Source organism: Pleuronectes platessa, chromosome 14 (genome assembly GCF_947347685.1).
Source record: "Pleuronectes platessa chromosome 14, fPlePla1.1, whole genome shotgun sequence".
NCBI lineage: Eukaryota > Metazoa > Chordata > Actinopteri > Pleuronectiformes > Pleuronectidae > Pleuronectes > Pleuronectes platessa.
Window position 1 is genome coordinate 23,473,913 of NC_070639.1, and position 14,021 is coordinate 23,487,933.

At 46.8% G+C, this 14,021-nt stretch overlaps 2 protein-coding genes across 2 annotated transcripts in view; one reads left to right on the forward strand and one right to left on the reverse strand.

Moving 5' to 3' along the window:
• raph1a (Ras association (RalGDS/AF-6) and pleckstrin homology domains 1a) overlaps window positions 1–8,808 on the forward strand; it is a 45,054-nt gene extending 36,246 nt beyond the window's left edge. Inside the window, exons 12-20 of the mRNA XM_053440187.1 lie at window positions 104–188; window positions 1,680–1,801; window positions 1,909–1,974; window positions 2,083–2,226; window positions 2,320–2,430; window positions 3,088–3,186; window positions 3,519–3,639; window positions 4,011–4,141; window positions 5,214–8,808. Coding sequence (XP_053296162.1) covers window positions 104–188; window positions 1,680–1,801; window positions 1,909–1,974; window positions 2,083–2,226; window positions 2,320–2,430; window positions 3,088–3,186; window positions 3,519–3,639; window positions 4,011–4,141; window positions 5,214–7,577 — 3,243 coding nt within the window. The 3' untranslated portion in view covers window positions 7,578–8,808. The remainder of the gene's footprint in view (window positions 1–103; window positions 189–1,679; window positions 1,802–1,908; window positions 1,975–2,082; window positions 2,227–2,319; window positions 2,431–3,087; window positions 3,187–3,518; window positions 3,640–4,010; window positions 4,142–5,213) is intronic.
• Window positions 8,809–9,875: 1,067 nt separating this feature from the next.
• On the reverse strand, window positions 9,876–11,813 carry LOC128455552 (acetylcholinesterase collagenic tail peptide). The gene is made up of 9 exons (XM_053439218.1): window positions 11,793–11,813; window positions 11,617–11,682; window positions 11,505–11,531; window positions 11,232–11,267; window positions 11,073–11,153; window positions 10,793–10,889; window positions 10,326–10,435; window positions 10,036–10,215; window positions 9,876–9,893 (listed from the first exon to the last, which is right to left on the reverse strand). The coding sequence occupies exons 1-9, from the start codon at window positions 11,811–11,813 to the stop codon at window positions 9,876–9,878; spliced, it is 636 nt and encodes a 211-aa protein (XP_053295193.1).
• Window positions 11,814–14,021: the final 2,208 nt, after the last annotated feature.

The window sequence follows — 14,021 nt, forward strand, 5'->3', positions numbered from 1 at the left end:
GTAGTAGTAGTAGTAGTAGTAGTAGTAGTTGTAATAGTAGTGTTTGTATTATTAATCCATTGAGAGTAGAAGTTGTGTGACTCTAGATTCTCCTGTTCTTCAGGTTCTGGACAGTTTACTGGAGAAATCTCACTGTGGCTTCAGCCCAGACTGGTCCCTGGTGGAAACCATCAATGAGCTGCAGATGGGTGAGCACACACACACACACACACACACACACACACACACACACACACACACACACACACACACACACACACACACACACACACACACACACACACAGGGTTGTAAGAGAATTCACCTGAACTTATCCAGATCCTGGTTCCTGCAGTGGAAACGTTTGAGTGACTCACTCACACACACCTGCAGTGTGACCTCTTCCAGATGTGTGTGTGTGTGTGTTAGTGCACGTGTGACGGAGGACGGACGTCATTCAGTGAATTCACACACGTGTTCTGTAATACTGTTTCCAGCTTTGACTGTCAGAGCAGATACAGTAGATAAAAGCACATAAACACACACACCTCCCTGGGGGGCGTGACCTTGCACACACACACACACACACACACACACACACACATGCTGCCACGAGCTCCAGCTCCACTTAACAGTCTTTGACGTGCACGTACACACACAGTGTTGGTGTGCGTGCGGTGCAGCGGAGCGTGTGATCTAACCTACATCTTCAGGGCCTCTGCTGAACAGCCAGTCAGCATCACTGTGAGCGAGAGAGAGAGAGAGAGAGAGAGAGAGAGAGAGAGAGAGAGAGAGAGAGAGAGAGAGAGGTGAAGTGAACTTTAATCTTCTCCTTGTGGGTTAAACAAAAAAAACCTGTGCTCAGGGCCTTTAGTTAAATTGCTCCGTCTGGGTTAAATCGGCCCCTGTGTTGATTGGGGGAGTCACTGGTGTCTCCGGCTGGGGGGGGGGAGGAGGGGAGGGGTTAAACCTTCCTGACAGACCCCCCCCCTGCACATACAAACACACCAGTAACACCAGCGCGTCCTGCTGGGAGCCCTTTGGCTACAGACGGACTTCCTGTCAGATTGTGACCCCCTTTTGTCCCGCCCCTGCTCGTCCTCTTGTGCTCGCTAATTTATAATCCATAACTTTAGTACATTCAAACTAAAGAGTTTTTTCATAAAATCAGATTAGATCAGTTTGTCAAGTTTAACATGAAACATGATCCAGATCATATCCTGCACCGAAGCAGTAGAGAAAGACAGAAAGTGTAAATGCTGATGTGAACGAGCTCAGTCAGAAGAAAATCAGGTTGACACAAGTAAATACTGAGTGAAAACATCTGTCCCCAAATAGAGCAAGTCTCTTTGTTAATGAGGTCAAAGCAGTGGTTCACAGTGGATGTGGGTCACAGCTGGTTCCGTCCCGGTCGGTCGTCCTCAGAGAAACGAATTAAAACTGCTGGGTTCAAAAGAGAGAGAAGAGAAGGAAGGAGGACGAGAGACGGAGAGGAGAGGAGAGGAGAGAAAGAGGAGAGAGGAAACCTGATGAGAGGAAACAAGAGGAGAGGAGAGGAGAGGAAACAAAGGAGAGCAAGAGGAAATGCAGGGAGACAATAACACAATAAACTATAATAAAAACTGAAGATCTGATTCTTATTGATTTTCGTGCTGTGACTGAAGTGAAAGTTGTCGACTCGTCTGGTTCTCTGTGTTCAGAGCGAATCTTCGAGGATCACGAGAACCTGGTGGAGAATCTGCTGAACTGGACCAGAGACAGTCAGAACCGCCTGATGTTCACTGAACGCATCGAGAAGTACACTCTGTTCAAGAACCCTCAGGTGACAGACACACACACACACACACACACACTTTAACATTACAACACTATAAGTGAGTTTTCATTTCACTAACTTGTCACTTTCCTCTTCTTTCCTTTCCGCTGTAGAACTATTTGTTGGGGCGGAAGGAGACATGTGAGATGGCTGAGAGGAACAAAGAGGCTCTGTTAGAGGTCAGTTTAGTTTATCTTCAAGTCATAGTCTTTTGTCTGAAAACACCTGAATCCAGATCTCACTGTATGTATAATGTGTGTCTGTGCGTGTCTGTGTGTGTGTGTTAGGAGTGTTTCGGCGGCAGCTCGGTGTCCGTCCCTGAGATGGAGGGAGTGTTGTGGCTGAAGGAGGACGGGAAGAAGTCGTGGAAGAAACGCTACTTCCTGCTGAGAGCCTCTGGAATCTACTACGTCCCCAAGGGCAAAGCCAAGGTCAGTGTGATAAGCTACAGACAAAAAGATTCAACAAATATTTATTCTACCAGTGAAATAAATGATATTTAATAAGCGTGTGTGTTTTTCCAGGCGTCCAGGGACCTGGTGTGTTTCCTCCAGTTGGATCATGTTAACGTTTATCTGGGTCAGGACTACAAGAGCAAGTACAAGGCTCCTACAGATTACTGCATGGTGCTCAAGGTACTTTCACACACAGGCACAGACCAACAAATGTGATGGGAAATATGAGCAACCACTGATCTAGTACTGCACCCTAGTGGTGGGATGGAGTAATTACATCTATAACAAATTCTTAGCTTCTGCACCAAATCAAAAAACTGTTGAAATCCACATTATTTTGAGCTTCACACGTGGTAGTTACAGGTTTGTCTCTCTACTTATTACTGTACAAGTAAAAAAAAAACATCTGTCGTATAGAAGCTCGGCACACGATCATAAATATAAGTCCCCTAAATATGGCAGATTAACATCCATGAATTATTCCTTGAGAAAATGTCAGAGAAATCCGCATCTGTATGAAAATTAAATGTTTTCTTTGTTGGTTCAAGTCCCATTCTCCAGAAAAGGTTTTGTGGAAATTCGTTAAGTAGTTTTGTCGTAACCCTGCAGAGACACAAACGAACTGACAGAGTTGAAAACACACAAATATTTACAACAATTTCACAGTAAATACAGCTACAAGAATAAGAGAGCAGTACTTTTGTTTAATTCATTAATACGACAGTGTTCGTGCATAAATGGAGTTTAATCGTAGAACTCAAAGTACTTTCTGTAGTGATAGTCGTATCCTGTGAAGTAAAACATTGGGTGTGTGTGTGTGTGTGTGTCTGTGTGTAGCACCCTCAGATCCAGAAGAAGTCTCAGTACATCAAGTACCTCTGCTGTGATGATGTCAGAACCCTCCAGCAGTGGATCAACAGTATTCGTATCGCAAAGGTAAAAATTATGTTTTTTTATGGGAGGATCAGTTTTCCTATTTGAGGAGGACACAACATCGTTATTACTTCTCAGTGGAGGGAGAACCAGTGCAGCTGGGTCTTCTACTGGGAGGAGATGATGGGTTGTTTGTAGGTTATCAAGTGTTTTCAGTCTGTTTAAGTTAAAACCTCAGATTAGCTCAGTTTGACCTGCAGCTGTTTAGGGACGCTGGTGTAAGTGAGGACAAAATAAATGGACCTAGAAAATACTCACACTCCTTGAATCACCATCATTAAAATGTGTTTGCTCCTGTTCTCATGTTCTCCTCCGTGTCTCTGTGTGTTCCTCAGTATGGGAAGCAGCTGTACATCAACTTCCAGGAGGCGATGAGGAGAACGGAGGCGGCGTACGACTGGTCCTCCCTCTCCTCCTCCTCCATCAAGTCAGGATCCAGCTCCTCCAGCCTTCCAGGTCTGTTCACCTCTTTCACAGCTGCAATCATCAGAGGAAACAGGAGGAGAGACAAACATTTGATGGAAACTTTACAGAAACATAGTAAATTTAATATCTTGGGGTTTACATGAAGCTTTTTGAGACGTCACCTTGGACTTTTACTTATGTTTTAATAAAGAAAATTTAAAAAACTGTCAGAGCGAATGAACAGGAGCTGATTTCCTGCAGCTCTCAGTCGTTTAAAGGCTTAAAGGTCAAAGGTCACACAGATACAGCTAAACTGGACCATTCATGTTTAAAATATCAACACTATCCATTTAATATCAGTTATTAATAAATGGAATAAGCATCGTTAACAAACCGCAACTCCTGTTTGTCCGAACCTCAAGAGTCTCAGTCCAACCACTCCAGCCAATCAGACAGCGGCGTTTCAGAGATGACGTCAACAGGCCACACCCGCTCCCAGAGCGCCGTCAGCTCCATCTTCTCTGACGCCTGGAGGAGAGGAACGCAAGGAGAGGTGTGAACACACACACGCACACACACACACACACACACACACACATAGACACAAACACTCCATCCTACCCTGTCATTGTCCTGTTTCCCTGTGGACTACATTACCCATGTTTCCCCTCTGCTTCCCTGCCAGGGGTCAAAGGTGAAGGGACGTATGCCAGTTCCTCTTTGTGCAGGAGGAGGAGGGAGCGGAGGTTAGACAGGAAGTGATGTAACAGGCATGTTAACAGTTCAGCTGCAGCCTTTTAAACAAGAGTGATGTTGATGATCACGGTTCAGGTTCTTTGTACCGAGTTCAGCTTCACAGAACTTTGAATAAACCGGTGACCGGCTCTCTCTCTGTGTGAGCTGTGCGTTATCCTCTCGACTGAATCCCCGGATTTGAAATGGCTGCAGCTGAACTGTTGATTGGTTCTAACCTCGTGTGGTGACGGAATGTCCTAACCAAACAAATAACAAAACAGTCTGGACAGTTAAGCATTCAGCTGTTTACTAAAGTTATGAATAACCTATTTGATGAGATGATGCAGGGGTTGAAACGCGGTGCAGGTGAACTAGCTGCAGGATGAAGATACCTGAAGATCTCAGGTGATCCAGAGACGCACATCAACTCCCTGGTCTGCTCACATGTGTGAGGACACTCTGGGGTTTTGTTCTCCACTCACCTTAAAACTTTAAACCCTACAAACCCTCCAGTTTCTTTGCGGATGCCGAATAGAAAACTAACTTAAAGTGAAGTGGGAAAGTTTGAGGTTCTGAATGTGTTTTCCAACATTGCTGTGTTTGAAGTTCTTCTTCTGTGACTGCACTGGTTTGAGTTCTTGCATCTTGTGTACGAATGAGTTCCAATCACATTTCTTTAAAATTCAGTTCTGAAGGATCACGATGCTTCGGGAGTTCAGGTATTTTACTGATTTGACTTGGAAGATAATTCAAAATGAAAAAGAGGATTGGACCCCACTCCTACTGTGTCCTGGATTGTTGGTTTTACAGAAACGTGACAACAACAGACTTGTTTAATACTTTCTTGTGTCTCTTCACCTCCGTCTCCTCTCTTTCTTTCCTCTGTGCAGATGATGAGGATCGACCCTATCAGTAGACCCATCCCTCTCCACATACCCACCATGCCCCCGCTGCCTCTCTCTCAGACTCCACCCTCCCGGAGCAGCTACACCGACAGCCTTGTCCCTTCAGACGACTCCTCCACGTCGCCGCCCTCGCCTCCTCCACCTCCTCCACCTCCTCCTCTGGTATGTGTGGCCCATCAGCCGGCACCTCCCACCTCATACGTCAAGTACAGCACGCTGGCTCGCCTGCAGAGCCAGAACCAGTCCAGGACGCCGCTGCCGGGAGCCACGCCCCCTGCTCTTCCCATTCAGTCGACCAAACCAAACTACAACACTCTTCCAGCTGCTTACAGCACCTCCCCTCCATTACCACCATCTCCTCCCCCTCCTCCTCCACCCACAGCACCAGCTCCTGGCTCAGCCATGGCGATATTAAAATTTGGTCCACCAAGCCCCAGCTCCACTCTCCCTCCACCACCACCGCTGGATGAGGAGGAGCAGGAGCACGCCTACCTTCCACCTCCTCCACCGGAGAGCATGGAGGCCAACGGGTTGCCGCTTCCTTTCGATCCGGAGTCCGACTCTAATTTCACCAACACTGGCCTCCAGCAGTTCCTGTCACAGAAGTTTCCCCACATGGTGTACGACTTTACGGCGGAGGATTCCGATGAAAATGCTCCTCATCTTCCACCTCCAGCCGGGCTCTCTCCTCCCACCTCCCTGCAGACTCTCCGGCCCCTGTCCCCCAGCGGGCCCCCCCCTGCACCTCCCAAAACCTTTACTGGTGGTTTTCCCCCTCAAACTGCTCCCAAACCTTCAGGTCCCTCCTCCCTTCCCATGGCCCTGTCACCTGTGTCTCCAGGACCTTTCCTAAGCAGCCAAGGGTCTTTTAAGAAGCAGCAGAGTTTCTCAACGGGACATTCCCCGAATCAGCCGCCTCCGACTCTTCCAAAGCAGCACAGCCTCTCCTCCAAAAACCTCACCATGTCTCCTTCGTCCTCCTCCTCTTCGGTCTCCATTGCAGCTGCTACCTCCTCTTTGGTCAAACAGATTGTCAATCAGTTCCCGGGAAATGCTGCCTCCTCCTCCATCTCTGCCTCCAGCTCCATGGAAGGCTCCAAGTTCAGCGCTCCTCAGTCTCCTCCGGCGGTGAAGGCCAAGCCAAAGTGGCAGCCAGGAGGAGTTGTGGCTCCACAGTCACCAGAGTTCCCCCCACCTCCTCCAGACAACACCTCAGGAGATTTCCCTCCTCCTCCGTCTTCATCCTCCTCTAAGACGGGCTCCCCCATAAAGAAGTCGCCTTCCACCTCGTCCACAGGATCCATCAAGCGCGGGCCGCCAGCTCCACAGAGAGCCTCCTCCATGCGCTCCAACTCAGGCGAGGCCCAAGACGAGAGGCCGAAGAAGGTGGAGAGCCTGGTCAACAAATTTGCCCAAGCTCCTCAGACGGGTACCTCCTCCAGCTCCTCGTCAGCCACCGGGTCTCCTTCTAAAGATTCCTCAGCGCTTCCTGCTCCGCTCCCCAAGCCGGGGAAGCTGAACCTGGCGAACCTCCCGCTGGTGCTCCAGGGTCTGCAGACCGGCCAGCACCATCAGCCCGCGGAGTTCCCATCCCCTCCCCCCCCGCCTCCACCTTCCCATCCGACCAACCTCGACTCCTCTCCCGACTACTTCCCGCCTCCCCCCAGTGACTCAGAGCTCTTCCCTCCTCCTCCTCACCCGTCAGAGTTCCATCACCCCCCTAAGGTAGCCGTGGTGAACCCCCAGCCTCAGATGCAGCAACATCAACAGTCGGCGACGCCGGCCTTGTCGTCCACGTCGTGGAAACAGAGCTCCCTGAAAAAGGGGGCGGTCCCTCCTCCATCACTGAACCGGTGGAGCAGCAGCACGACTCAGTACGACAACACGATTTCACTGCCGCTCTCGCCGCCTCCTCTGTCCCAGACACCGCCTCCTTCCCTGTCCTCTTACACGTCCTCCTCCTCCTCTCCCGTCCCACCCACCTCCCCGAAGTCCTCCGGGCCGGTCTCCCTGGCTCTGAAGCCTCACTTCCTGGAAGACCTCAACCGCACCCTGAAGAGGAAGTCGGTGTCTCGCCACGGCTCCCTCACCTCCTCCTCCCTCATCCCCTCGTCAAAGATGGAGCCTGTGGGCACCATGGACGACATGGCGCTCCTGCCGCCGCCTCCTCCCGAGCTCATGCAGCAGCAGCAGGGGAGTCGAGGACACTCCCAGACTTTGTCTCGCCACCACACACACTCCCACTCCACCAAACATGCCAACATCTCAGGCTATGCAACGCTGCGGCGAGGCCCGCCCCCCGCTCCTCCGAAAAGGGACCAAAGCACCAAACTGACCGGTGATTGGTAGGGAGCGAGGACACTGGGTGGAGCCTAAACAGCCGAACTGATTATTTAGGACTCATGGTTTCTGCAGAGAAGAAATAATCAATGTCTGTCTTGACTTGTCCGTCTCCCCTCATCCCAAACCTCCACCCTGGGATTTCTGAGCAAGTAGCAAGCTGTGTTTCCTACTCGTGCTCTCAGAAAATGATTGTTCCTATTATCCTCATTATTACTATCATTACAATACATGTTTAACCCAATGACATGAGTTAAAAAAATATATATGTATATATATCTGTATACAAGCAAGCCAGAAAAATCACCAATCAAGCTTTTTTCACAATGTCTGTGCAGCTTTGCATTGAAATATACAAAAGACGAGACGCAGACAATTCGCTGCAAAATAACTGGTACTGCATGGAGCTAGGGAAGGAGGGAAGGAACCGACGAAGGGAAGGAGAGAATTAATGGAAGGATGCGAACGTGAGATGATGTGTATAGACATGTTGGGGGGGGTGAGGGGGGGGGGGGCAGGGCGCTCTTAGAGGGAGCATTGCCATTTATTTCAAACCTTTTTTGTGTGTGTGTTTTTATATAAGATTATTTAATACTGGAAAAGATATTGTTATTATAATTATTTTAAGTTTTTAAGGAGTGTCAGAAGAGAATGAGTTTGACTGGACGTGTGTTCTCAAAATACTTAGAAAGTGTTGATCTGGTTACTCAGTTTATAATTGGATCGTTTGATCCGAACGTATTTCTTTAACGTTACAGCTCCGCGGCTGATCGGCCGCTGACGACTTAGATTCATCAAATACTTCTCGTGAGGTTGTTCTCAGATCACAGGAGGTTTCAAATCAGTTTGTATGAAGAAAAAAAAAAAGAAGCCAGAGGGAAGAACCACGTTATTTTCATGTCTTCCCTTTCCTCTGTGAAGTTCGAGGTCGGTCTTGCACATTTTCATTTCTCTCAGTTCTCCAAATTCAATTTGTTCCCAGCAGATCTGAAGGATCTCGACCTCAGTCCCTCTCGACCAGAACCTCCAGTCGTCTGAGTTCAGCCTTCACACCCGCGTCAGCCGGCGACATCAGACTAATGTTTTCATGACAGTCCTGGTTTCACACCTTGTTTACACGGACTCAGCTTTGCCGTCAGTGTTTGTTGGCTTGTAGACCAAGCAGCTAGTCAGCTCCAATGAACTCTGTCTGAACGAAGGTGATCATCACTTTGCTAGTGAATAAAATCAGTCAATTGTTTGTCATCTCAACGGCTCGTCCATCACTCTGCATGTTTATAAGGAGGTGGAGCGTCTTCATGGACCGGAGGCGCCCTGAGGAGCAAGTGCCTGGAAACAACATCGTATCCTGAAGAGGATTTAACATCTATGATGCCTCTTATTGGGTTTCTGCCATTTTGAGGCCTGTAGTTTAGGTTCATCCTCCACGCACTGGGATCTTTGTCGGATTCGGTCGATGAGAAGTCAGGAAAGTCTCAGTCTCACTTTTGCCTTCTCACGTTCATCTGTTCCAGAGAACATCAGGAGATTCTCCGGAGATCAGCCGACGACTGAAAGCAGCTTTATCAGAAGTGAACGAGAGCGAGAGTCTTAACTTCTCATTAATTAAAAACTTATGAAGTAGCTCAAGCTCAACCTGAAGGTGGATTAACAACAGATTATTTAGGTCTTAGAATATCAGGTTTATCTGCACCTCTCAAAAAGATAAAGGTCATGAAAAGGGCGCCCCCTACTGTCAGATCTGTTTTCTGATCAGGTTTATTTCATTTTTCAAACAGTGAGAACTCAAGATCAAAAATAAACTAGATTTTGGTGAAAATCGCTTATGTGGAAACCTAGGGGCTGGTTCCAGGGGGCGCTGTTGAGCCATTTTGCCACGCCCAATTCAAATTACTCCAGAATACAAAAATATCCGCAGACCTTGAATTTCCTGCAAAGTTTCACAACTTTTTGAGCATGTCTAGACCCTGAAAAAGCCCTCCAAAAGGAAATAATAATAATAATAATAATAATAATAATAAAAATCCTTACAGATTCAATAGGGCCTCTCACCATCGGTGCTCGGGCCCTAATGATTAAAATCTGACACCAGGACAAAAGACATTCATCAGGTCTTTATTTGTAGGAGCTGAATTCTTTAAATTCATTCATACAGTGAGTGAACACAGAGACACACTGTGGAGGACGATTTTACCTTTAAGAGTTCGAACGATAAACATGCATGTAGAAATCATACAAACAAAAAATAAATCATTAAATTAAACATAATTAAAGCTTTAAGGAGATTCTTCTGAGTCCAGTGTTTGATCAGTGTCTTGGTTCTTCCTGGTGTCAGAGGGAATGAAAACACAGAGAGAGGACAAAGTTACAAAACAACAATATTCATTAAACCTAACGGATGTTAAATCAAAGAGTAAAATAAACATGTGAATGAAGCTAATATTACTTTGATAACATATATTCTGACCTTCATGAAGGGGTTTATTTCAGGAGTGTTGTGTTTATGTGTGATGTTTCCATCAGTTACCAGTATGTTGATCCACTGGGATTCAGAGTAGATGTACAGAGCTCGTCGGTCGGTCCTCAGCACCATCACGTTCTCTCCTCGCAGCCTCCGCATCTGTTTCTCTCCGTCCGCGAGAAACACCTGGAGACACGCTGAGGTTAGACGGGAGAGAGAGAGAGAGAGAGAGAGAGAGAGAGAGAGAGAGAGAGAGAGAGAATGTGTGTGTGTGTGTGTATGTTCGTGTCACTAACCGTCTGCACTCGGTCCAGCGGTCGCTCTGGGGTTTGAACCTGTGAACAGTCACATTTGGCGGGTGGACCGCTGTCTCCTGTGTCTCCATGCAGACCTGACAGGACGTACACTACAACACAACAGAGCTGATCAGTGAGACACAGTCAGTGAGACACAGTCAGTGAGACACAAACAGTGAGACACAGACAGTGAGAGACAGACAGTGAGACACAGACAGTGAGACACAGACAGTGAGACACAGTCAGTGAGACACAGACAGTGAGAAACAGACAGTGAGACATGAGGCTCCGAGCTTCTGGACCTGCTGTTTTACTTATTCTAGAATCAAACCTGGAGGTCAATCAATCAATCAATCAATCAATCAATCTATCAATCAATTAATCAATCAATCAATCAATCAATCAATCACATTCAGTTAAAAAGTGTTGCAATAAAAACTGTCTCTCCAGAGTTAAGGGATTCAAACCTTGTCCAGGTCGTCCAGCGTCTCCAGTCAGACCAGAACGTCCTGCAGCACCACGATGACCCGGTTTCCCCGGAGGACCACGAGAACCTTTCAGCGCCTGAACACACATCGAGTCACTGGTTAGCAGGCAGGGGGCGGGAATCGAACCTCTCACTACCAGCTGTGTGTCCACATGCTGTTTAATTCAGGCCAGAAAATGGATGTGAAATCATATCCTGACTTCACAGTGATGTCATGATGATGTCATGATGATGTCATGATGATGTCATGATGCGCTCACCACTGCTCCTCTGCCTCCAGCTCGTCCTCGGTGTCCCTGCCCCCCCCTCAGACCCGGGTCGCCCCTCACACCCGCGTTACCCTGGAACAGAACAGATCACAGAACCTCCTCAGTGTTTTATTCTGAAGGGAACATTCACAGCGTCACACGTTCCTCTACCTTCTCTCCAGGACGTCCGGCGACGCCGCTCTCGCTCTGCAGACACACAACGAGACAGTCAGTTGTGTTATTTTGTCACATTTGCAGGAACAGGAGACAACAGGAGACGAGTGACTTTGTCCTCACCGTCTCTCCCTTGGGTCCTTGTGTTCCTTTCATACCTTTATCTCCCTAAAAGATCAAAATAAATAAAATATAAATACATTATATAGAAAAGTGGAAAATGTCAGAGGTGTTTGAAGTGTGTATGTTTGCAGTTTATCCGTCACATACCCTAGATCCCTTATTGCCTTTACTGCCCTGTGAAAACACAGATTGTTATTAATGAATAATTTATCACATTATATTGCACCACATTAATATTTGCTCATGTTTTTTTTTTTACCTTTATCATCCCGGGAGCTCCTATGTGTCCGTACAGACCTCTCCAGCCTCGAAGCCCCTTCTCCCCCTGTGGAGACAATTAACAACAACAAAGGTTGTGTAACTGACAATATACACTGAGACAGGGAGCAACACAACAGTTTGTGTGTTTCTCAACATGGTGGATCTTTCTCCGACCTGTTGTCCTGCTTGTCCCATGACTCCTTGTGTTCCTGCTTCTCCCTCAGGACCCTTCACACCAGGTTCACCCTGAAATACACACAACTTCATTTATCCTTTTATAACTGTTGATCCGGCAGGAATATTATATTTGTCTTAAAAGAAATATAAAGGTTGTTTCACATGCATCTGTGTGTGTGTGAGTGTGAGACACTGCACCTTCGGTCCTCTGGGTCCTCTGCAGCCCTTCAAAACACAATGGTGATTATTAACTTTAATGATTAATCCTCATAATGAAAACACATTATTTCATTTTATTAGGAATTCCCAAATTTCAGCACTTAAAATGAAACTTGTCGCACCTTTTCACCTCTGGGTCCTGTGATGTGTTCGGTTATATCAAACTGCAGAGATGGAGACAGGTTTAGATTGAGAGAGAGTGTGTGTGTGTGTGTGTGTGTGTGTGTGTGTGTGTGTGTGTGTGTGTGTGTGTGTGTGCTCATCACCATTATCTCTGCTTTCCATTTGACTGGAGGAATCATGAGCGGTGGAGGAGGGATGAAGACGTCACATTTCCGAGCCGACCACCTGCCGGAGGGAAACTCTACAGACAGAACACGTGTGAAACTTCCTGTTCGACCTTATCACACACACAACATGAAGAAGAGACACACACACAAACACACACACACACACAAACACACAAACACAAGCTCGCTGACTTCATCACAGTTTGTTCTTGAAAACCTTCTCATTTCTGGAACTAGCTGAGAAATGTCTGAATCCAAACCAGTTCATCTTAGTTTGAAACGCTCATCATGGTTTCACATTAGATTCAGGATCTGAAACAGAACCAGTTCCATGTTCGGTGTTTGCACTTACTGGTTGTGGCAAAGGAAGCAGCCGGCTGGAGGCCACTGAGCAAGGCAGTCCATCCCAGAACCAGCTGAGTCAGCATCTCCTCTATTCCTGCAGCAACCACATGTTAGAGGACCAGTGAGGAGGATAGAGTGACATCTAGTGGTGAGGGTGCAGATTGCAATCAACTGAAGGAGTTCTGAGCTACTGTAGAAACATGTGGGACTGTGAAGGGAGACGATCGACTCCCAGTGCAGATTTAAAAAAGTCTCAATCTAACGTAACAGAAACACGATCACTCCCTCAGGTGATTCACTTTTATATTAAACATTTAAAATGTGAATTTTCCATTTATGCATTTAAATCCTGACACTGGACCTTTAATTATATTAAGTACATTCAGTCTAGAACATGAGCATTGGAACAGTTACACATTTTATTGTGGAAAATGCCAGGATGTAAATTGACGTGTTTCAGAGATTTTACAACAACATGCAAACATCTGATAAACCTTTAAAAAAAATCAAAAGATCAAAAAACTGTATAATTCTCCTATTTACAAGTTAACTATATAACAAGTGGGAGATTTAAAAGGATATTTCATTTGTTTACAGTTTGCAGATTTCACAATTAGAAACTTATAAATCCCCAAATAGACAAAGATCACTAATCAACAAGGTAACAGATCGATTATTAAATAATATGAATTAAAAATAACAATCAATATGAATCCTTTCCTGATTTATCCATGAAATATGTGACTGTTTGTAAAACTAAAGATGAATCTCAACATCTCAACATCTCAACACATTCATCCTGATCCATGATTAATGTTTAATTTTCTATAATTATCATGAATATTGTCTCCGTCACAGACGCTGCTTCTCCTCATGTTGCATGTTGTGTGTTCAGCCTGCTCCGTGTTGTGTGTTCAGCCTGCTCCGTGTTGTGTGTCTTACCTCGGTGACGTCTCCTGTCCTCAGCTGTGTGGACGCTCTCCTGCAGTGGAGGCGTCTGTCCGAGCGGCTTCTCTCCGTCCAGCTGAGCCTGGACAACAATCTGCTACGTTTGCACGTCGACTCCCAACTTGTCTCAATAAAGCGTGGAAATGCAACGCAGCCTCTGGCAGCGCTCTGCGGGAATAATCAGATAATTACTCGGCGGCCTGAGCCAAAGAGAGGCCGGCTCCTCAGGCCAGGCTGTCCAGGAGGAACCGGCTGAGAGCAGGCGACGGCACCTTCTGTCATGTTGTGTTATATCAACATCCCTGTATTTCATTCACGGGTCAGGCTTTTAGCCAAGTTCCTCACAGGGAGCAGAGCAGCTGGAGTGATGCTGCTGTGGAGACCTCACAGTGAGGTCAGGGGGAGAGAGGGAGGGAGGTCAAAG